Here is a 22,271-nt window from a genome sequence, read left to right on the forward strand (position 1 = left end):
ATGTCTGTTTTTAAAATATATTTTTATTTATTTCAGAGAGGAAGGGAGAGGGAGAGAGATAGAAACATCAATGATAAGAGAGAATAATTGATTGGCTGCCTCCTGCATGCCCCACACTGGGAATTGAGCCTGCAACCCGGGCATGTGCCCCGACCGGGAATTGAACCACGACCTCCAGATTCGTAGGTAAAGGCTCAACTACTGAGCCTCGCTAGTGAGGCGAAGCAAAATGTCTTTCTATACCTAACTGATTGAATGGCTAAGAGTTAAAACAAATACTAATTCTTCTAAACCAGTGGTTCTCAACCTTCCTAATGCTGCGACCCTTTAATACAGTTCCTCATGTTGTGGTGACCCCCAATTTCATTGTTACAAATTGAACATAATTAAAGCATAGTGATTAATCACAAAAACAATATGTAATTATATATGTTTTCCGATGGTCTTAGGCGATCCCTGTGAAAGGGCCGTTCGACCCCCAAAGGGGTCGCAACCCACAGGTTGAGAATCGCTGTTCTAAACCCAAGAGCAAGAACGATGAGGTCAAAGTGTCTGGAGAAAGGGGTGATTTATCCAGCAAGAATGGTAGTAAAATGGAATGGAAGTTTTCTTTGTTGGTTGAGGTTTATAGTCTCTCTGGCCTTTTTTTTTTTCAAATTCTGAAATAATTTCAGACTTAGGGTTACAAAAAGCAGTCGATATAAAGAATCCCCAAACATACCTTTCACTCAAATTCCCCAAATGTTAACATTTTATCACACCTGCTTTATCATTCTGTGTTTGAGTGTGTACATACTTGGTTAATTGGTTAACAATGGCTTAATATGTCTGTAAAACAACATCTTTAGCTATATAATTAAAGACTCCCACAATGCAAATATATTTGATCAGTGAAATAATACTTGATTATTATTTGCAAGATAAAGGGACTCGTGTTCATTGGGAACAGTAAGAGAAATAAACCAAAATCTAATCTAATGTTCAAGCTACTAAAGATGCAGATAAGGAGTGCTCTCTCCCAGGACATAATGTATATTCACATACTAGTAGACAACTATGAGAAAGCCCAACTAAGGAAGCACTGAAGAACCGAACTTGAACATATTTCTTATTCCTGCCTCATGCTGCATGAGGGGTGGGAAGGGGTGGTAAGTTGGTTCATTTCCTCTTGCTCTCATTTATCACAAAGTTACAGAGGCAAAATGAGATTAAAAGACATAAAAAGTCACTCCATAGGTGTAACATTTTTCATTGCTTTTTAAGATGCAAAATGTTAGTAATGCTCTTATTACATACATCTCAAGTCTCCTGCTGCTTACCTGGTAATGTAGTAGCTGGATTCATTGATGGTACAGAAGTGAGGGACTGGTTTACTTGTGGTGGCAATAATGGTACTGTTGGTACACCTAAAATAAAAGTACAATCTTTTAAAAATTTATAACAAATTCAGTTGACAAAGAATAAACAGATTATATTCACAGTGTTTAGTCCCCCTACCCTCCCCCGCCCCCCAGGTGGTCAGTGGGACTTCATTTAGTTAATTTCTGGCTGTGTCACTAGGTGTCACAGCTGGTCTATCTACTCTGCCCATGGCCCCTAACAAAAACTGTTAGAGCCTGGGCCGAGAGGGCGGGAGGCTCAGCAAAGCCAGTCCAGCTAAGCTCACTGGATGAGACTTGTACACTTGACCTAAGCAGGGTTAGATTACAAAATTGTTTTTGCAAATCTGGAAATGGAATGCAAAGATTAGTCAGTCTCCATTGGGCTCCTGAACTAAGAAACCATGGGGACCTGGGCCTGCTGGAGGGCTGGGAGCCATATGCCTGATGAAACAGTGAGTGCTGGGCTCTGAAAGAGGAAAGAGACAAAAGAGCACGTGAACCTCCAGAGATGGAGAGAATGACATGGCTTCCTGGATCTCCATTTCCATTTGACTATAGGTTCTGTGACACTTCTTTGAGGTCCAGCACATTCCCACTTTCACTTATGCTAGCTTGAGGAGGCTATGTTCTTTATATACAAATAACTCTTAAGATACTGCCTGATCAAGATTACCTACTAAAGTTTCTCACCTACTTATGTGGGAGGTTTTGCTGATGTCAAAACGATAGTAATATTGCAAATGAATTCTAGTTTTTATCTTAATCTTATAGAGATCTGCTTAAATACAGTAGTAGAAATGAATTGTGCCTAAAAGTATGAAGCAACCATCTTCAGATATTTATTTATTCATGTATATATTTACTGCAGAAATTGGAGGCATGCAAAAGTAGAAGAGGATTCTTTGCTTTTATCAGACTCTCCAAGAGGTTGTTGGATGGTTGGTTGGTGCGTTCATTTACTCAAGTTTTTGAGGGGCACTTATTATATATTAGATATTGTTCTAGACCCGGAGGCTCTTCACAGCATAAAAAAAATAGGAATCAAGACCTTTACGAAATTTACATTCTAATGAAGGCCAGAAAAGACAAATATTAAACAAATAAAATACATAGTATGTAAAATGGTGTAAGTTCTCTGCAGAAAAACTGAGCAAAGAAGGGGGTCGGGAAGTGTTGTGGGGGTGTACCAGAAAGGTCACACTGATTAATGCCATTTCAACATGATACATTCATTTTCTAAAACTTTCATAATCTAAAAATTATCAACCCACAGAGAAGTCATTTTTAAAAACCATATATTTCTATATTTCTACAGTTACTATTTGGGCTACTTTGCAGCAATATAATTAAAAGCAAAGACAGCCCTAGCTGGTTTGGCTCAGTGGATAGAGCGTTGGCCTGGGGATTGGAGGGTCCCGGGTTCGATTCTAGTCAAGGGCACATGCTCGGGTTGCAGGCTCGATCCCCAGTAGGGGGTGTGCAGGAGGCAGCTGATCAATGATTCTCTCTCATCATTGATGTTTCTATCTCTATCTCCCTCTCCCTTCCTCTCTGAAATCAATAAAAATATATTTAAAAAAATAAAATAAAAGCAAAGACAGAAAAATAAATGCCTAACAAAAAATTGTTTCTCACACTATGATGCTAGGACATAGGAGTATTTTTAAACTGAGTTACTCGAAGTGAAAATGTTAGTATCTTACAGTCTCTTTTGAGCAATTACTGCTTTATCTATACTCTTTCTTTTAATATTCAAGAAACCATTTCTCTGTAGTGTTATAAGGTCAAGGATCTCAGTGCATGTGCTTGTAAGATAATACAAGTACTGTATAACTCTAATGTAATGAGGGAAGAGCTAAAATGTCAAAAAGAAACTGGGACTTGAAGAGAGATGTTATGTTAGCTGTCCTCTAAAATCAGAAGACTTATCATAAGGCATAGGAACCCTCTTACTCTAAAGCAGGTAGAGTTACTCAGACACAGATACAGCCTCTGCCGTGAGAAGAACCCCAATCCACCTTCACTAAGTCTATTCAGGAAAACTACAGGAGCATCTGATGGGGTATAAGAAAAAAAAATCATAATATAAAAAGAATTCAAACACCACTTATATGAAACAAACTTTAAAATCCCTCCCAACTGTATCTAAGACTTGATATTGATGACATTAATAGTTAATGTCACCTAGGAAATGTCCTGAAACTGGATTGTGGTGATGACTGCACAACCCCCTACTTAAATATACTGAAAGACACTGAATTGTATATTTACAGCGAATTAATTTTATGGTATGCACATAACACCTCAATCAAGTTGGGAAAAAAACTTAACAAAAAGTCTGGCTGGCATGGCTCAGTGGTTGAGCATCGATCTATGAACCAGGAGGTCACAGTTTGATTTCTGGTCAGGGCACAAGCCCGGTTGGGGCTCAATCCCCAGTGCGGGGTGAACAGGAGGCACCGATCAATGATTCTCTTTCATCATTGATTTTTCTATCTCCCTCTTCCTTACTCTCTGAAATCAATAAAAATATACTGGGAAAAAACAACAACAAAGAGTAGGGGTGGGAAGATATGTCACCATACTGATAACAAATGAAGCTGGATAGTGAGGGTTTGTTATACTATTCTACCCATTTCTGAGTTAAATTTTTAATTATAAGAAATTAAAATTTAAAAATTCATCTAGAAAAACACTTCTTTGGGGGGAAAAAACAAAGATTCTAAAAAAAGCTTTGATTTGAACCTAGGGGACCAACTCCAGAGATTATACTCTTGACCTTAAGTATATCTTGCTGGGCTGTTTTAAATCCATTCCAGAACATGTAAGCAAATATTGAATACAAATAGCTCAAGAATAAAAAGTACTAAGGAAATAAAACTAAACCATGTCAGTATTTAATTCACTTACTCAATATCTGAGTACATAATATACTCTAGGTATAGTATTACGAAGGAAGAAAACCAAAAAACAGAAGATTTTTTAAAAAGGAAAGAAAAAAATAAACTCTACCAACATACCAAGTTAAGAACTATATTATGTGACCAAGCAATTCCATAAAAACTTGTACTCAAATGTTCATAGCAATACTATTAATAGTAGCCAAAAAGTAGAAATAATTTAAAAAGTCCCTCAACTGATGAATAAACAAAATGTGGAATATCAATCCAATGGGATAATATTTAGCCATAAAAAGGAACGAAGTTTTAATATATGCTATGACATGAATGAATCTTAAAAACATTATTCAAAGTGAAAGAAGCCAATCACAGGAAACTGCACATATCTATCTATATATATAAAAGCCAAGTGACCGGAACGACAGGTTGCTATGACACACACTGCGGCCGGCCAACCAGCCCAGCCGTGGGTGGGGTCAGCTGGCCAACCTCCCTCGGCCCCTCCCCCCAGCTGGACCCCACCCGTGCACGAATTCGTACACCGGGCCCCTAGTATTATATGAAAGGCCTAGATTAGACAAATCCATAGAAAGAAAGTAGATCAGTAACTGCCTAGGCCAAGCGAGGAGGGGGAACATTGGGGAAAAATAGGAAGTGACTGATAATGGGTACAGGGTCTCTTTTGGGGGTAATAAAATTTTTCTAAAATTGACTGAGGTGATGATTAAACAACTCTGCAAATAAACTCACCACCCCCACCGAAATGTATATTTTAAATGGGCGAATTGTTTGGTATGTGAATTAGATTTTGATAAAGCTGTTAAAAAAATAACAACATGCCCTAACTGGTTTGGCTCAGTGGATAGAGCGCCGGCCTGCGGACTCAAGGGTCCCAGGTTCGATTCCGGTTGAGGGCATGTGCCTTGGTTGCGGGCACATACCCAGTGGGGAGTGTGCGGGAGGCGGCTGATCAATGTTTCTCTCTCATCGATGTTTCTGACTCTCTATCCCTCTCCCTTTCTCTCTGTAAAAAAATCAATAAAATGTATTAAAAAAAATAACATCACAAAAACAAACAGGGACTATATGTATTAGGTAGAACAAGTAATAAAGGAAAGGAGACAGACACATGTTTCCTGAGCAAGACTGAGCTCCTAGGAAAGGAATACATGGTATCCTGCTCACTTTTGTATCCCCAGTGTTTACCACTTCAGGGATATGCAACATCTGTTGAATAAACAGAGCAATTAAACAGAATTTCAAGGTAGAGTCCTGGCTCTACAACTTGTACAATATTAAGAGAAGCCCAAAGTCAGAACTATACTGAGAAGAGGTTTAAATGCTGTGTGTCAAATGCATGGTGATTTAGTACTAAGTTTCACAGACAGGGCCTGTCAATACAGAGCATATTTACAGTTTTCAAAGTATACTGGCATCGATTTTTTAAAATTGTATAGCGGGAGACAGAAAAGAGTATCAGGTCAAACAAAGTAGACTGAAAAACAGAATACATTTTCTGTGTACCTGTACTGAGAACATTACTGATAGCTGGTGCAGTTGAGCTAATAGAAAGTCCTGACAGACTCTGTTCAATATCTGTGGTTCCTGGTGGGGACAACGATGGGGGATTAACCGAGGACAACTGGACCTTCCGGAAAAAAAAAGAAAAAGTAGAAAGAAAAAAAATTACTCAAGTGTATTTACAAGAAAATATAAATATTGACTCTCACCGGTCCTACAGATTTTTTGATCATATACTGTCAAATATGTTAACCCAGCACTTCTGCCTTCTGGGACTCTTTCCTAATGTTGGTATATGCCAAGGACTATGCACTGTAACTACCTTCCCATCCTGTCACTTCCAGTCTCTTGACACATGGCATCTACCTTTTTACACACACTGTTATAGCTACTTCCACACTAGGAGTAGATTCTATCCTCCTCATTCCGGGCCATCCAAAAATCACTTTACTCAACCCTTATATCACCACTGCTTTCTTCTTCTTTGAGTTCTCAGCCAATTTTTGTTTTAAATTTTCATTGGTCATGGAAGAAATCAGATGGAAGTCTTAAAACCATGATAAATTCCTTAGACATTTCTCAAGATGCCTCACCTCATAAGTCCACCTTATCTTTTTTCATCAATGAATGAATGTGGCAGCCAGATCTCTACCTTCCAGCAAGAGAAAATGAATGAGTCTATATGGATTCTATACACATGGGTGGATAGGTAGTTTTACCTCTGAATACTCTATTTCTGCTAGCTCCAATGCCTTCTAGCACATTTCAACATACTTATATAATAGCCCTTTTCCCTAGTTGCTATTTCATCCTTTGTCTTCTGACTGTCCTAGAGGCTCATCTGGTTAGGGGCAGCAGATATGGGCAGGGGAGTCTCAACATATAACTACGCTGCTCTGGCCATAAGCCAATGGTGGGGATGAGGAGGAAGTGGAGGTTATACTACTTCAGAGCTCCTCTTCACTTTCTCTAGAATCTGGTCAAAATGTGTACCATAAAATGACAGTGGTAGCAGCCTTTTCTTTACAACTGTAGCATTTTCTTTTTTGATGTTTGGTTTTGAATTAGTTGTGTAGACAAGAGTTAATCGTTCTGTGAGGCCTGCTTAGGATACAGTTTAAAGGCCTTTAATCCTGTGCAAGTATCTCTTATTCCTTAAAAAGCTTCATTTTGATCCTGTAACAGTCCCCCCACACACCTAGCATTCTTTGCTTTCCCAGTCAAGTTTCTTGAAATAATAAACACCAGCTATCATCACTTAATCATTCACCATTCACCCCCTATCTCCCTTTTTCTTAAAGCTTTGTTCTCCCCCTGGACCTCTCATGAGCTTCCTTTCTCTGCCCATCCATTTAAATACTAGAAATGTTCAAGATTCCAATGTCAGTCCTTCGACTCACTCAGAGGCCAATCCCTTGACAATTTTTATTAATGCTCATTGGGTTAAATTACCCTCTCTTTCCTGATGATTCCCAAATCTATATCTCTAGCCTTGTCTTCTTTCTTAAAATCCATACCTGTAGAATATCCAAATGTATATTCAAATTCAGCATGGTCAATACTTAACTCATCATCTACCCTACAACAATTAGTGCTACCACCACATACATCAACACTCAAGTCATTTTGGTGGAAACTTTATGATATAATCATATAGTAAAGTTGTCTTACCTCTGTAAACCCATCTTTAAGAGGAGTAATAGGTGTACCAGTCATCTGTCCTGGAAGAGATATTTTCTTTCCTTCTTCAAAGGGGCGTGTAGGTATTCGATGTAAATAACCATACCCAATGCCACATCCTAGGCTATGAAAAAAATATTTTTAAAAGTTACTGTTATCAGTCATAGCTTGCATTTCATTGAGGTTTTGAAATATAAAAAAACATTTCCATTCTTTTAAATAATGTCATCTTATCAGAGGCTCCCCTGACCACCCTCTTATGAAATACCACCATGGGCATTACCCTTAACTCTATTTTTCTTCAAGTATTTATTACCATCCAACACACCTTATATTATTTTCTGTCTCCCTTAATAAAATGTTAAGGTTCTTGAGGGCAGAGACCTTGTTTTGTTTAATGCCTTGAGCAGTTCCTGATACATGGTAGACACTTAATAATTATTTGCTGAATGAATGCCATAGTCTTTGCACAGAAGAGCTCCAAGCACTTCTGTATGATAATGTAATTTACACATCTCATAGTTCTATTTCAAAACACAACAAAAATCAATCCAAATTAATCCAGACTCCAATTCATCCTCTTACTGTTACCAGAGGCCATCTTTTTTTTTTTTAAGAGGAGAATGATGATTTTTATTTTTATTTTTTAAAAATATATTTTATTGATTTTTTACAGAGAGGAAGGGAGAGGGATAGAGAGTTAGAAACATCGATGAGAGAGAAACATCGATCAGCTGCCTCCTGCACACTCTCTACTGGGGATGTGCCCACAACCAAGATACATGCCCTTGACCGGAATCGAACCTGGGACCCTTGAGTCCGCAGGCTGATGCTCTATCCACTGAGCCAAACTGGTTAGGGCGAGGCCATCTTTTTAATGATATGATTACATTGCTTCTTTCCATAGTCTATTGGCCTCCCAATATTTATTTTTCCTTCTTCCTTTTGGAGAATTATTTCTCTGCTGTTGTGTGCAGTACTGGTGTGACTGTCAATCAGAAGGCCTCTCCTGCCCAAACCAAGGAGTTGCTAGTGACCAAAGCCAATCCATCTCTCCTGCCCATGGCTACGACCCTTTCACAGGGGTCGCCTAAGACCATCGGAAAACACATATATAATTACATATTGTTTTTGTGATTAATCACTATGCTTTAATTATGTTCAATTTATAACAATGAAATTGGGGTCACCACAACATGAGGAACTGCATTAAAGGGTTGTGGCATTAGGAAGGTTAAGAACCACTGGCTTACAGCAATGACAGCTGGTTTCTACTGTTTGGAACCAAAGAGCCCCCACTGATACAATATCATCGTCCCACTGACCAAAGTATATACTAATTTCCTGACCATGGTATTTAAGGCCCATCATAATCAGGTTCCAACTGTTTCTATCGTGATTGCTTTTATTTCCCAAACTACTTGACACTTTCTGAGTAGGCCAGGCAGACATGTCTGTGCCTCTCCCCTGCCAAGGCATTTATTATTTCTATGTGTATTACCACCACCAAAAGCTGGGAGAGCAGGCAGTGGCCAACTTAAGCTTTTCCTTATGCAAATCTGATTTCACAATGATGCTTCACATTACAAAATTACTTGTTCCTGCTCTCACTTTTTTTCCCTTCCTTCTACCATCAAAACTGCAATTCTCACTGAACTGGATCTCAGATAAATTTGAAGGGAGTAAGATTAAATAATTTACACTGATCGATGATAGCCTTTCAGAGGTAGTTACATTTTAAAACAAGGTGCTTATTAATCAAAATAACTAAGTGGTGATAGAGAGGCACTTGAAGGCAACAGCAAGACATTCTGCGAACTTAAAGCTAGCCCAAGAATGAAACTAAGAGAAATATGCTGTAATGAATGAAATGTGGACAGCCTCAGAGGAGGGGATAAAAACCAGAAGCAGACACATGACAAATGAGAGTAGACTCAGGAAAATGGTATGTATGGGCCTGTTTAAACCAATGGCTGATCAATGGTACTAAGTCATGTCAAAAGGAAAAATGTCTTCCAAAGAAAAGGAATAATTGCCAGAGTCTAGAAAAGAAGGGCTCTAAGAACAAGAATGTAGCAGTGTAATTAAAAATTAAAGAACTAGTGATGACTTCCCCAGCTGCAGAATCTCTTCCTTGCACGTTGATTCTATGCTCACCAAGCAATCTTGTGGTACTAATCGGACCTAAGTATTCTAACTGGAGAACCTATTAGTTTCTTTTGTAAACTGAAAATTTGCCATTCTAATAAATACAGCAGCTTCCTTAAAAATTTAGTTTTATGTGGCAGTCCCTCTGAAATTAGTTGACTTTGAATGTCTTAAGATCATATTCTGTGGCTATAAACCTGGACAATGAACAATGACAACTTGATCAAGTATTGCTTCAGGCAGGCCAGATTCTTAAAATGAGAGCTCTATCTCATTTTCTCAAATTGCAACAACTCAGCATTCTGATGGCAACATAGACTCTCAGGTAGTGTGGGTAAAGGTAATAGTGTGAGCAAATAGAGGTTTTTCTCTGCCTGCATCAACTAAGTCATCCTTTTCCCAGCAAATGGCAGAACTTTTACAAAACACTTGGAAGTTTCCAAACCCTAAGCTTTCCTATAATAATTACTATCCTATATAATAAAAGGCTAATATGCAAATAGATCGAATGGCATAACAACAACCGGTCACTATGACATGCACTGACCACCAGGGGGTCTGCACAGAACACGGCAGACGTCGACAGCAGGCGGCAGAGTGCAGAACATGGTGGGCGTCGGCCGTGGCGGGATGGTGGAGCAGTGAGTGGGGGCATCAGACCAAGGCGGGGTGCCAGTTGCTATCATCAGGGAGAGCCTCTGGTAGTTACTGAAAATTTTTTTGTTCCCATGCACCATGGTTCCAGCCGGCACTCGCACCCGCTGCCGGCACTACCGCTCCCACCCACTGCCAGAGCCCAGCGCTGTCCCGATTGCCCCTGAGGGGTTCTCCACCTCCCCCTGCTCCTGAGGGGCGATCGGGGCAGCAGCCACCCCACTCGCACCCACTACTGGCACCGGCCCCAACGGCTCCACACCTTCAGTGGGTTTGAGTGGGGTTGGCACCATCAGTGTGTGGGAGCAGCAGCGGCGGGAGTGGGGCTGCCGGCAGACAGGGAACTGGGGGCCGCGGTAGTAGGGGCCGGGTGAGGGCACAGAGGATGGGCTGAGACCCACCCCTGTGCCCACTGCAGCCTCATGGCCCACAGTTCCTTTCAAGGTGCACGAATTTATGCACTCGGCCCCTAGTGATTAATAATTCTTCCAATTAAAAAAGGCTTAGGACTTTCAAAATATTGAAAAATTTGTACAATTTAAGCAACAGCTGAAAGAACTAAAAAAAAGCAATGTAAATCAGCATGCTTTGCTTTAGCTTTTTGAAATTAGGGAACTGACTTGATAAACAGTCCCAGAAAACTGATTTTATAAAATCTGTTTACCTGCTTGGCTTGATCCTCTTTCTAAATTGAGTTTTATGGTTATTGCAATTTTGTCTAATTCTTGGTTGAAATCAGCCTATCTATTTCTGAAATCCAACAGTTTCCACAAAGTCTAAGAAATCTTCCCAGCAGCTAGAGAAAGTTACACTGTATTGCCCCATTGTTGAAGGGGGGAATTAGGAAAATAAAATAAAACTGAACTATTTGATTAAAATAACAAAACAAAAAAAGGCTATTACCTCTTAGGTCAGTAAAAAAAAAAAAAAGGACTATAGTCTATATACCAGTCTTCCTAAATATGTACTTTAAAAGAAGAATTATTGCTTGGCCAGTGTGGCTCGGTAGTTGAGCTTCAACTCACGAACCAAGAGGTCCCAGGTTCAACCCCCAAAAGGGGGACATGCAGGAGGCAGCTAGCTAATCAATGTTCCTCTCTATCCCTCTCCTTGCCTATCTCTCTTAAAAAAAAAATTTAAACATTTTTTTAAATGAATTTAGGTTCAATATTCTAGATCAGGGGTGGGGAACATCCGGCCTACAGGCCATATAAGGCTCTCAAAATCAATTGGTCTGGCCCTGCCAAGGCAACCACAGGCGGGAATCAAAATTCAATAAATCTAGGAGCTTTGTTCATAGCAACATAAATTTATATTAAGTGAATTATACTCAACGAATGATGTTATAAATATCCAAATGGCCCTTGGCAGAAAAAAGGCCCCCCACCCCTGTTCTAGGTCAATGCTTTCCTTTTTTCAAGAGATGTCTTATAATAAAGCAATAACTTATCTACACTAATAAAAGACAAACATGCAAATTGACCTTACCTTTGCTATGCCTTAAGCCACGCCCACCAGCCAATCAGAGCGACTATATGCAAATTAACCCAACCAAGATGGCGGCCGGCAGCCACGGAGCTGGAGCAAGCAAGAGGCTTGGTTGCCCCAATGATGGAGGAATCCAAGCTTCCCGGCTCTGAGCTCCACTCAAAGCAACAAAGTTTCAATTATAGAAGGTAAATAAACCCCAGATACCTGCTTTCAGCTGGCTGTGGCCACGGAGCTGGAGCGAGCAGGAGGCTTCCCTCCCACCCACCCTGGCCGGCTCTGAGCTCCTCTAAAGGCTACAAAGTTTCAATTATAGAAGGTAAATAAATCCCAGAATTAAAAAAAGAAAAGAAAAAAAGGAGAGGCTGGGAGCTTCCGTCGCCGGGGGGGTTGGCCAGCCTGAAAACGGCCCTCAGCCCCTCACCCAGACTGGCCAGGCACCCCAGTGGGGACTCCCCACCCTAAAGGGGTTGTGGTCAGCCTGAAAACAGCCCTCAGCCCCTCACCCAGGCTGGCCAAACCTCCATGGGGTGAGGGTCCTCACTGGGGGGGGCTTGACCAGCCTGAGAACAGCCATCAGCCCCTCACCCAGCTGGCCAGGCACCCCAGTGGGGACCCCCACCCTGAAGGGGGTGTGACCAGCCTGCAAACAGCCATCAGCCCCTCACCCAGGCTGGCCAGGCACCCCAGTGGGGACCCCCACCCTGAAGGGGGTGTGACTAGCTGTAAACAGCCATCAGCCCCTCACCCAGGCTGGCTAGGCACCCCAGGGGACCCCCACTCTGATCTGGGACACCCTTCAGGGCAAACCAGCTGGCCCCCACCCGTGCACCAGGCCTCTATCCTATATAGTAAAAGGGTAATATGCAAACTAACCCTAACAGCAGAACGACTGGGAATGACTGGTCACTATGACACACACTGACCACCAGGGGGCAGACACTCAATGCAGGAGCTGCCCCCTGGTGGTCAGTGTGCTCCCACAGGGGGAGCTCTGCTCAGCCACAAGCCAGGCTGATGGCTGCCAGTACAGTGGTGGTGGTGGGAGCCTCTCACGCCTCCTCAGCAGCGCTAAGGATGTCCGACTGCAGCTTAGGCCTGCTTCCCGCTGGCAAGTGGACATCCCCCGAGGGCTGCCGGGCTGCCAGAGGGATGTCTGACTGCCAGCTTGGGCCCAATCCTCCAGGGAGCGGGCCTAAGCCAGCAGGTGGACATCCTCCAAGGGGTCCCAGACTGCAAGAGGGCATAGGCCGGGCTGAGGGACACCTGCCCCCCCCCCCCCCGCCCAGTGCACAAATTTTTGTGCACTGGCCTCTAGTTTCAAAATGAAAACATCAATTTTTACAACACATCTAAGTTTAAGCAGTTATAATTTAGTCTAAAAATGACCATACCTGCCTTCTCCACCCCATGCAGAATTTGGTGTAATAATCACTTCTCGACAGTTATCAGTGTCTGTATTATACACATAAAGTTTCAATGGTTTTGTTTCATGTGTTTCAATAAGGCTGAACAGATCTTCAGACTGCAAAAACATCACAGGAGAAAAATATTTTTATGTTACTGAACTTTAGAACAGTGAGTCTCAAACCTGGCTAATATCAGAATAGTAACCTGGAAACTTTAAAAAACACAAACACACAACCTTGCTGGGTGGCTAAGTTGGTTGGAGAATCGTCCTGTACACCAAAAGGTTGTGGGTTTGATTTCCAGACAGGGCACATACCTAGATTGAGGGTTTGATCCCCAGTTGGGGCACATACAGGAGGCAACCAATTCATGTTTTTCTCTCACATCAATATTAATGTCTCTCTCTCTCTTCCTCTATATCTAAAATCAATAAACATATCCTCAGGTAAGGATGAAAAAACAGAAACACATACACACAGATTGTGGGCCTTGCCCCAAACATAAACATCATTTCTTAAAACTGATACTCAAACAAGGGTTTAATTTAATATATGACCTATTTACTACATGCAAGGCCTATGTCCACTTTCATAAGACCTAGTCAGCAATTTTAGTAAAACTCTTCTACACACAAATCCTATGTATTCTGCTTTTGCTCTCTATGAGTAAGACTTGGTTATCTGGGCACCTTATTTTTTCTCTCATTTTTGATTTAGCAATATATACTTTCACTAGCTATCAGGCAAGGAAAAGAATTAAAATAGCTGAGCCAATTTTGTGACCTCTTTTTAGGAAGAGAAAATGAAATCAATAACCAAAATGAGGATTTGATTTAGCCTTGAGGTATGTAAGAGATTTTTTAAAAAATATATTTTAATGATTTTTTACAGAGGAAGGGAGAGGGACAGAGAGTTAGAAACATCGATGAGAGAGAAACATCGATCAGCTGCCTTCTGCACACCCCCTACTGGGGATGTGCCCGCAACCAAGGTACATGCCCTTGACTGGAATCGAACCCGGGACCCCTCAGTCCGCAGGCCGACGCTCCATCCACTGAGCCAAACCAGTCAGGGCCATAAGAGATTTTTATATGCCATACACAAAATTTGTGCAACTGCTACACAGTATGCATTTCCACCCATAGCTATACTAATGAGACACCTCCCAGATGTTCTGTTTAACTCCCTGGCATAAGTGATCTTGACCGGCAAAGACCCAAATTTCAACTCTAATTGCAAAGTATGCACATATACTTCTGAACTTAAACATTAATAAGAAAATGTTACATAATTTTCTTTAATAAACAGACTAATTACCTCATTCATGACAGTATCTGCTCCAATGATATAATCACTGTGAGGTCTAAGACCTGCCCGTGCCGCTGGAGAATTTGATTCTACTTCCTATGGTGACACAAAAACACAGCCCAAAATTAATATACATAAAATAATCTTCCAAATTTTATAGCTCACAGTCCTTAATTATAATGATTAAAAACCCCTACATTTGTAATTGTCTTGTTATGTCACATAATCTTTAATATTTAAAATACTTCTATAGCTATCTCCTTTAACATTTCTTCTCATAACAGATAAATCATTATTTGCTTCTCTTCCTCACCTCATGCATTTAAAAAAATAACATGTATTTTAACAGAAATGAATTCTGATTTTCAAGAACTAAAATAGCCTAATAATAATAATATCCCTACAATCTCAACCAAACTGGAGATAACCACTGATAGAACACCTTTCTACACTGCTTCTTAAACTGCAAGTAGCAGCTTACAAGTGATACGTACCAACACATGCCAAACGTTTTCATTTGCCCCATCAAAGCTGCAGAAACGAATGCTCACTCCCAACAAGCCCTGGCCACCCCACATGTTACTTGGTGTGACTGAGGTCTCTCGCAGCTCCAGTGTTTTACTACTGTAGATAAGCATTTTTACAGGCTTTTCAACATTTGCTTTCAGTAGATCCTTAAGAGTATCATTGTCTTTATTCTGTGAACACATAAAATTATTTTTCTTAATAAATAAAAATGTAATGTTAACTACCTTAGTTTAAGCATCCTATGGCCTATTGGAGTAATATTAATCAACACAAAGCATTCTATGGGCAAAGGTTTCATTAACATTCCAAAGTTCCTCCAAGTAAAAGAATGTTAAGAAGGTAAGAACAATCCTTGTTAGCAACAACTTCTGACTTTTTTCTAACAACTAACTACAGATTACGGAATTTGCAACCCAACATGGATTGAAGTGATCTAGGGCTTCAGTGATAAAACCCCCAAAATATTCCATAAGAAGTCATATTACTAACAGGATTGGTATGACTTTGGTTTTAAAATCTAAAACGTTTGCTGGCATTGAAGTTTAATTTTGGATTCTACTCCTAAATATAAAGTTTATTTATTTAATAGGAACTGGCAGGAAAAAGAAAATGGAAGCAGTATGTTAAATATTTCATTACATAAATGAATAAAGGCCATTATGTAGATGTTGAAAAGTAATAAAAACAACACTTCTGTGAAAAAAATAAGCCAACCAAGTAGCCACTGTCATAAGAATTTCCTTTGCTGAAATTATGTAATTCCCTTCCTACAGGGCTTTATTATAGGTAAACTGAAAGCAACTTATAAAAAGTGGTTTTAATTCTGCATTTTTGGAACACATCTATCTGGTTCTAGTAACATTACTTATATACACAAGAAAACTGACAAGTTGAGAGTCATTTGTCAATAACCTACAAAAGTTTGACATCTTTAAAAAAAGCAAATGTTTTAATATTTTTTTCTGCATAAAAACATTTAAATATTTAACATTTAAAGTAAAAGTCTCCAGTGATTTTATTCCCCTAAAACAATTGCTGGAGTGTCAAGTATAGTATTTTATATTTGACATTTTCATACGTTTACTAACAATTATTTTTACAAACTGGTAACACACTTTGTTTGTAACTAATGAATAAACACCAGTTCCATATAATCTGAAAAATTCCGTTTTCAAAAGATACAAAATACTACACACGAAGGTACAAAAAGCTGAACTTACTAATCTTGAACCATTAATAGAAACAATAAAATCAAAGAATGGTTCCAGTCCAGCTCTATGTCCTGGGGAATTTTCTTGTACCTGTAAAAACAAAAATGCCAATATGAAAAATACAAAGCTTAATTAAAAATTGTAAGTAAAATTTTAATACCCATTTCTTCTGTAAAACTAGATTAATTTTATCAATAAAAAATTATAGCTACACACTAGTTCTCTCATTTCTCTTCATCTATTCCAGAAAATAAATACCCTTGCAGCTTCCTAAATTCTACCCATTCTTTATGTTCACCTCCTATATGAGGCTTTCCCTCTGATTCTATTAACACCACTTTCTACTTTTTGGAGGCAGGTTGCGGGGCAATCCTCCGAGCATTTAGCACATGACACAACAGATAGTAATTTATTACAACTAAGTGACAAATTCAAATTAATTTTGGGAGCATTTATTCCATAAATGCTACTAGCAAGGAACAATTACTAGTTAAAACTAATATAGGATCATAGTGGCTGGTGTCAAAACATTTATAATCTGTGGAGAAACAGGCAAGAAGAGAAAGGGGAGACAGAGGACATATAGGACTCTAATAACTGTGCTACAAGACCAAAAAAGTAAGAGTTAAATGTAGGTATAAAGCTCTAAAAGAAAGATTAATTCTAATTGAAGAAGCTTCACACACACACACACACACACATTTGAACTGTACTTTAAAAAGGAGGTAGAACTTTCAAAGGTGAAAATGAACAAGGGGATAAGGACATCTGAAAGTTGAAGAAATGATATGAGTAAAAACCCTAAAGGAGTCTGAAAAATGAGGATGATAACATAGTATAGCTAGACAACAGGGTGGTGTGGGATAGAAATACAGAATTATAGGTTTTGAAAATCAGAAGTCCTCTAATACAAGAAAAGGTCTGTGGGTGGCGTCAGGGAACACTGCCACTCCGGAAATGATATGCTACATTTTCTATGAATCAGCAGTTTTCATCATATTCTCAAAGGATTTCTCCATGACACAAATAAAGTGTTGAAAGCACTTAAAAGAATTTTGGGCAATTCATTTATTTTACAGGTAAAAAAACCATTTTGTTGCTTGTCTACAGGCCATAGCTGGCTAGTGGTAGAGGTGAAACTCAAAAGTACATTTTACATGCCGAACCGGTTTGGCTCAGTGGATAGAGCGTCGGCCTGGGGACTCAGGGGTCCCAGGTTCGATTCCGGTCAAGGGCATGTACCTTGGTTGCTGGCACATCCCCACTGGGGGGCGTGCAGGAGGCAGCTGATGGATCTCTCTCATCACTTAAAAGAATTTTGGGCAATTCATTTATTTTACAGGTAAAAAAACCATTTTGTTGCTTGTCTACGGGCCATAGCTGGCTAGTGGTAGAGGTGAAACTCAAAAGTACATTTTACAACTATTAATCCAATAAGGAGGCTGCTGGAAAGAGTGCAGCCAAATTTATAGAGGACTTTAAGTGAAAGAGTAGGACTATTTAGCTTCTCAACAACTCAACTGTTTAGCACCCAACTTTGAAATGGATTAAAATTACCTATTAAATTTTCTGAAATTGAAATAATAAAATTAGTAGCTGGCAGTATTAGTAATATGACAAGCAAAAAAGTTAATATAACCCACTTTGCATCTCTCTATAATCCTATCTAATAAAAAGGGAATATGCTAATTGACCCTCATGCCGTTGCAAAGATGGCGGCACCCAGTCCCTTCAGCCCCACCAGGGCGCCTGCCTCCAGAGTCCCCCCAGTCCTCTCAGCCTCCCAGATGCCCAGGGCCGGCCCGAGGTGCAGGTAACCAGGGCCGGCCGAGGCTTGCGCTGCTAGCAGTGGCAGCAGCAGAGGTGTGATGGGGCGTCGCCTCCCCCTGATCGCCGGGTCGCCTCCCGCCCCTGAGGGCTCCCAGACTGTGACAGGGGGCAGGCCACCTGAGGGACACCCCCCTCCAGTGCATGAATTTTCATGCACCGAGCCTCTAGTATTTTCATAATGTTTTAAGGAATTGTTATTCTGCTTTGAAAACAAAGTTTGAATTGATATTTGTAGGCTGATTTTCTCTAACCGTCTAAAGAGTTTTAATAGTCAATTCTGAGGCTAAGCAAATAACAGATACATACATTCATCCATACATAAATCTGTAGCTATTTACACAGTAACAAATCATTTTAATGCTTTCAAAATTGAACACAGATTGTTCCCAGAATATGTCCCTTTAATATCTGACTTCTTGGATTAGTATTACCTTTATTTAAAGCCAAATTATACTATCATTGCCTCTGAAGAAGTAAAACTAAATTTTTCCCCATTTGTCACAATAAGGAATAGTTAGTTGTCCATTATAAAGATGCTTCAATGTTTAATTTAGTAAAACTGTTTGATTTTGCTTTATGCAAATTACCCTGCAAATGTGAGACTTAATCATTTTTTAAATTAAGTAAGTTAAATTACCAAAGGGATTTAAAAGTGTTACCTTTAATAAAAATAGTCAATATATACTTGTTTAGTTTCTGTATACTCAAGTTTTCTTAAATGGGGGCTATTATATTCTGCATATAGGGTGGAGCAAAAGTAGGTTTACAGTTATGAGTACATGAAATGAAGTTTATTCCTATATTATTATTAATCCATTAGTAGAGGCCTGGAGCACAAAATTCATGCACTAAGGAGTGGGGGTCCCCTCCGCCTGCCTACAGCGGAGGCAGGAGAGGCTCCCGCCACTGCTGCTGTACTCACCAGCCGTGAGCCCGGCTTCTGGCTGAGTGGCGCTCCCCCTGTGGGAGCACACCTACCATCAGGGGGCAGCTCCTGCATTGAGCGTTTGCCCCCTGATGGTCAGTGCGTGTCATAGCAACCGGTCGTTCCACTGTCCGGTCGATTTGCATGTTAACCTTTTATTATATAGGAGGATTGTATAACTTTCCATATGAACAACTGCTAACCCTTTGTCCCACCCTGTATTGTCAAGCAAACTGTCTAGAACCCAAAATGGCAGATAGATTTCTCCTCAAATGGCAACTCTGCAAAGGAAAATGGTGGCAGCTTGGACCTATGAGAAGAAAAGTGAAGTCAAGTCACAGCTGGCTGGGAAAAAAAGAGTCAAAGATCTGCCAGGTGTGAAATACCTGTCTATTAGGATCTTATCCATTAGGTGCAAAATGCTTCAGGTGTGAAGATAATTAGCATAAGCCCTAGAACAGTGGTTCTCAACCTTGGCTGCACATTAGAATCACCTGGGAATCTTTTTAAAATCCTGATTTCTGGGCTTCATCCTCCGGAAATTCTGTTTCTTTGTTAAAAGAAATGAGAATTTGTTATCATGCAAATCAACCGAACAGTTTCTTTGTTAAAAGAAACAGAATTTCCGGAGGATGAGGCCCAGAAATCAGGATTTTAAAAAGATTCCCAGGTGATTCTAATGTGCAGCCAAGGTTGAGAACCACTGCCCCAGAAGCTCCTCAGAGTGAAGTTTCTCATTTAATAGGGCCCATTATCTAATAATTCTGTTTTATCTAGAAACTAACATGTTCACTGATCAATTTCACACGTCTCCACTGAGGCTGCCAAAAGTTTACCTTTTAGTTAAAAAAAGGCTAAAGACAATGCTTTTTGTAATGTCATCACCAACTGGGAAAGTTGGTCTCACATACAGAATCTTATCATGCCACCCTTCAAGTATAAAGTTTTACTACCATTTGTTTGAAATGCAAAGTCTTCAATACCAGTAGGGGTATTATTCCCCATAACTCAAAAAAGATTCAATAACTAACTTTGAATTCTAAAATAAATAATATTTCTCTAACTCTATTTTTTCATTTTCATTTGCTACAAACATCAATCTCCTCTCTGTTTCTAATGGACCTTGAAATTAATTTCTTTCCTAAATTTATTTACATCATTAGTACCAGCACAATTCTCGTATTTAGGTATCTTAATTACTGCTAAGAAGCCAGCAGAGGGAGCCCTAGGAAATGCTCTCTTGACCCTAATTCACTTAAAGGAAATTTCTTACTTTTCATAGCATGGAAAATAAGATCTACAACACAGCAAATGAAACATCCACACAGGTAAATTTCTCTGGCAATATTATTCATTGATAAGAATCACTTAGCCATCTAATCTCTCAAACATCAGATTCCCACTTCAATACATTTTGTCCCCTATGAGATCTGATTATTTATCGTGTTTCCTTCAAACCATCTTAATTAAATATGTACACATACATAAACACACACGGCCCTGGCTGGTTTGGCTCAGCGGATAGAGCGTCGGCCTGCGGACTCAAGGGTCCCAGGTTCGATTCCCGTCAAGGGCATGTACCTGGGTTGCGGGCACATCCCCAGTAGGGGGCGTGCAAGAGGCAGCTGAATCGATGTTTCTCTCTCATCAATGTTTCTAACTTGCTATCCCTCTCCCTTCCTCTTTGTAAAAAAAAATCAATAAAATATATTAAAAAAAACAAACCCACACACGGTTATGCAGGCTACTTAGCACTTATTATTGGGCCAAATATCACAAATTTAAGATGAAGAGGTTAAATTTAAAGTTAAATAATTAAGATTTTGCAAGATTAAAAATAAATGTACCATGAGTCCTGGCTGGTTTGGCTCAGTGGATAGAGTGTCAGCTTGCATACTAAAGGGTCCCAGGTTTGGTTCTGGTCAAGGGCACATGCCTAGGTTGGGGGCTCGATCCCCAGTAGGGGGTGTGCAGGAGGCAGCCAATCAATGATTCTCTCTCATCATTGATGTTTCTCTCTCCTTTTTCCTTCCTCTTTGAAATCAATAAAAATATATATTCTGGGGGAAAAATGTACAGTGAAAAGATAATAGAATTTTAGAGGTAGACTGACTTGGTTTTGAGGCATGGTTTTGCCTACTTTTTAGCAGCGTAAGCTGAGGAAAGTTTATCTTTATGGGCTTCAGTTTTCTCATCTGCAAGTAAGGGATAATGTCATCTACTTTATAAGAATATTGTAGTGACTGAATGAGTGTAAGTTTATGAAATGCTTAGCTAAGTCTCTGACATATGACAAGAGTCCTACAAATCTGAAGCTATTCTTTTTAACTTTTTAGTCACCACCTGAGGGCAAATCTTTATAACCAACTAATCCTGGACACTACATTGCTTTTCTAACCATGTATTAATTATTTCTCACCCATTAAAAAACACAAAATGTTAGCCAGCTAGGAAGGGAAGAGAAATAATTTTTTAAATGTTGTTTCTCAAAAATCAATTCTGGATGGACGATGGATCTAAAGATCAAAGGTAAAACAAAAACGCTTTTAGAGAAAGACAGAATATCTTTGAGATCTTCAAGTATGAAGCCTTCTTAAATGGGACACAAAAAAGTACTAACTATAAACTAAAAAAATTGATAAGCTAAATTATACTAAAACTACAAACTTCTGCTAGTCAAAAGATAATTAAGTAGAAAATACACATTCAACAAAGGACAAATTTAGAATACTGCAAATCATTAAGAAAGATAGACAATAAAACCACAATGAGATACCACTTCATAGCTACAAGAATGGCTAACATAAAAAAGACAATAATGAGGCTGGACAATAAATAATGTGGGAGCAAATGGAACCCGCATACATTGATGGTGGAAATGTAAAATGGTGCAGCCACTGTGTAAAAGTTTGGCAATTCCTCAAAATGCTAAACACAGTAATCATATGACCCAGCAATTCCACTCCTGGATATATAACCAAAAGAAATGAAAACATGTCCATGTAAAACTTGTACACAAATTTCATAGCTGCATTATTCATAAAAGCCAGAAAATGGAAACTCAGCTGATATTCCTCAGCTAAAGAACAGATAAACAAATTGAGGAATACCCATAAATGGAATATAACTTGGCAATAAAAAGGAACCAAGTATTGATAGATGTTACAACATGAATGAACCTTGAAAGCATTATACTAAGTGAAAGAAGCCAGTCATAAAGACCATATATTGTATGATTCCATTGAAATGTCCAGAAAAGGCAAATCCATAGAAAAATAAAGTTGATT

At 39.5% G+C, this 22,271-nt stretch overlaps 1 protein-coding gene across 3 annotated transcripts in view; it reads right to left on the reverse strand.

Moving 5' to 3' along the window:
• Positions 1-22,271, reverse strand: part of GORASP2 (golgi reassembly stacking protein 2) — a 31,909-nt gene that overhangs the window by 3,586 nt on the left and 6,052 nt on the right. The window contains exons 2-9 of one of the 3 annotated variants that reach the window (XM_023745001.1): positions 16,239-16,319; positions 14,985-15,188; positions 14,500-14,586; positions 13,168-13,298; positions 7,475-7,607; positions 5,807-5,924; positions 1,320-1,406; positions 439-659 (exon numbers count right to left, since the gene is read on the reverse strand). In XM_023745001.1, coding sequence (XP_023600769.1) covers positions 544-659; positions 1,320-1,406; positions 5,807-5,924; positions 7,475-7,607; positions 13,168-13,298; positions 14,500-14,586; positions 14,985-15,188; positions 16,239-16,319 — 957 coding nt within the window. In that variant the 3' untranslated portion in view covers positions 439-543. Of the gene's footprint in view, positions 1-438; positions 660-1,315; positions 1,407-5,806; positions 5,931-7,474; positions 7,608-13,167; positions 13,299-14,499; positions 14,587-14,984; positions 15,189-16,238; positions 16,320-22,271 lie in introns of those variants that run through there. The other 2 variants (XM_023744996.1, XM_006083150.3) reach the window with 2 other exon arrangements.

Source organism: Myotis lucifugus, unplaced genomic scaffold, assembly GCF_000147115.1.
Source record: "Myotis lucifugus unplaced genomic scaffold, Myoluc2.0 scaffold_5, whole genome shotgun sequence".
Classification (NCBI taxonomy): Eukaryota; Metazoa; Chordata; class Mammalia; order Chiroptera; family Vespertilionidae; genus Myotis; species Myotis lucifugus.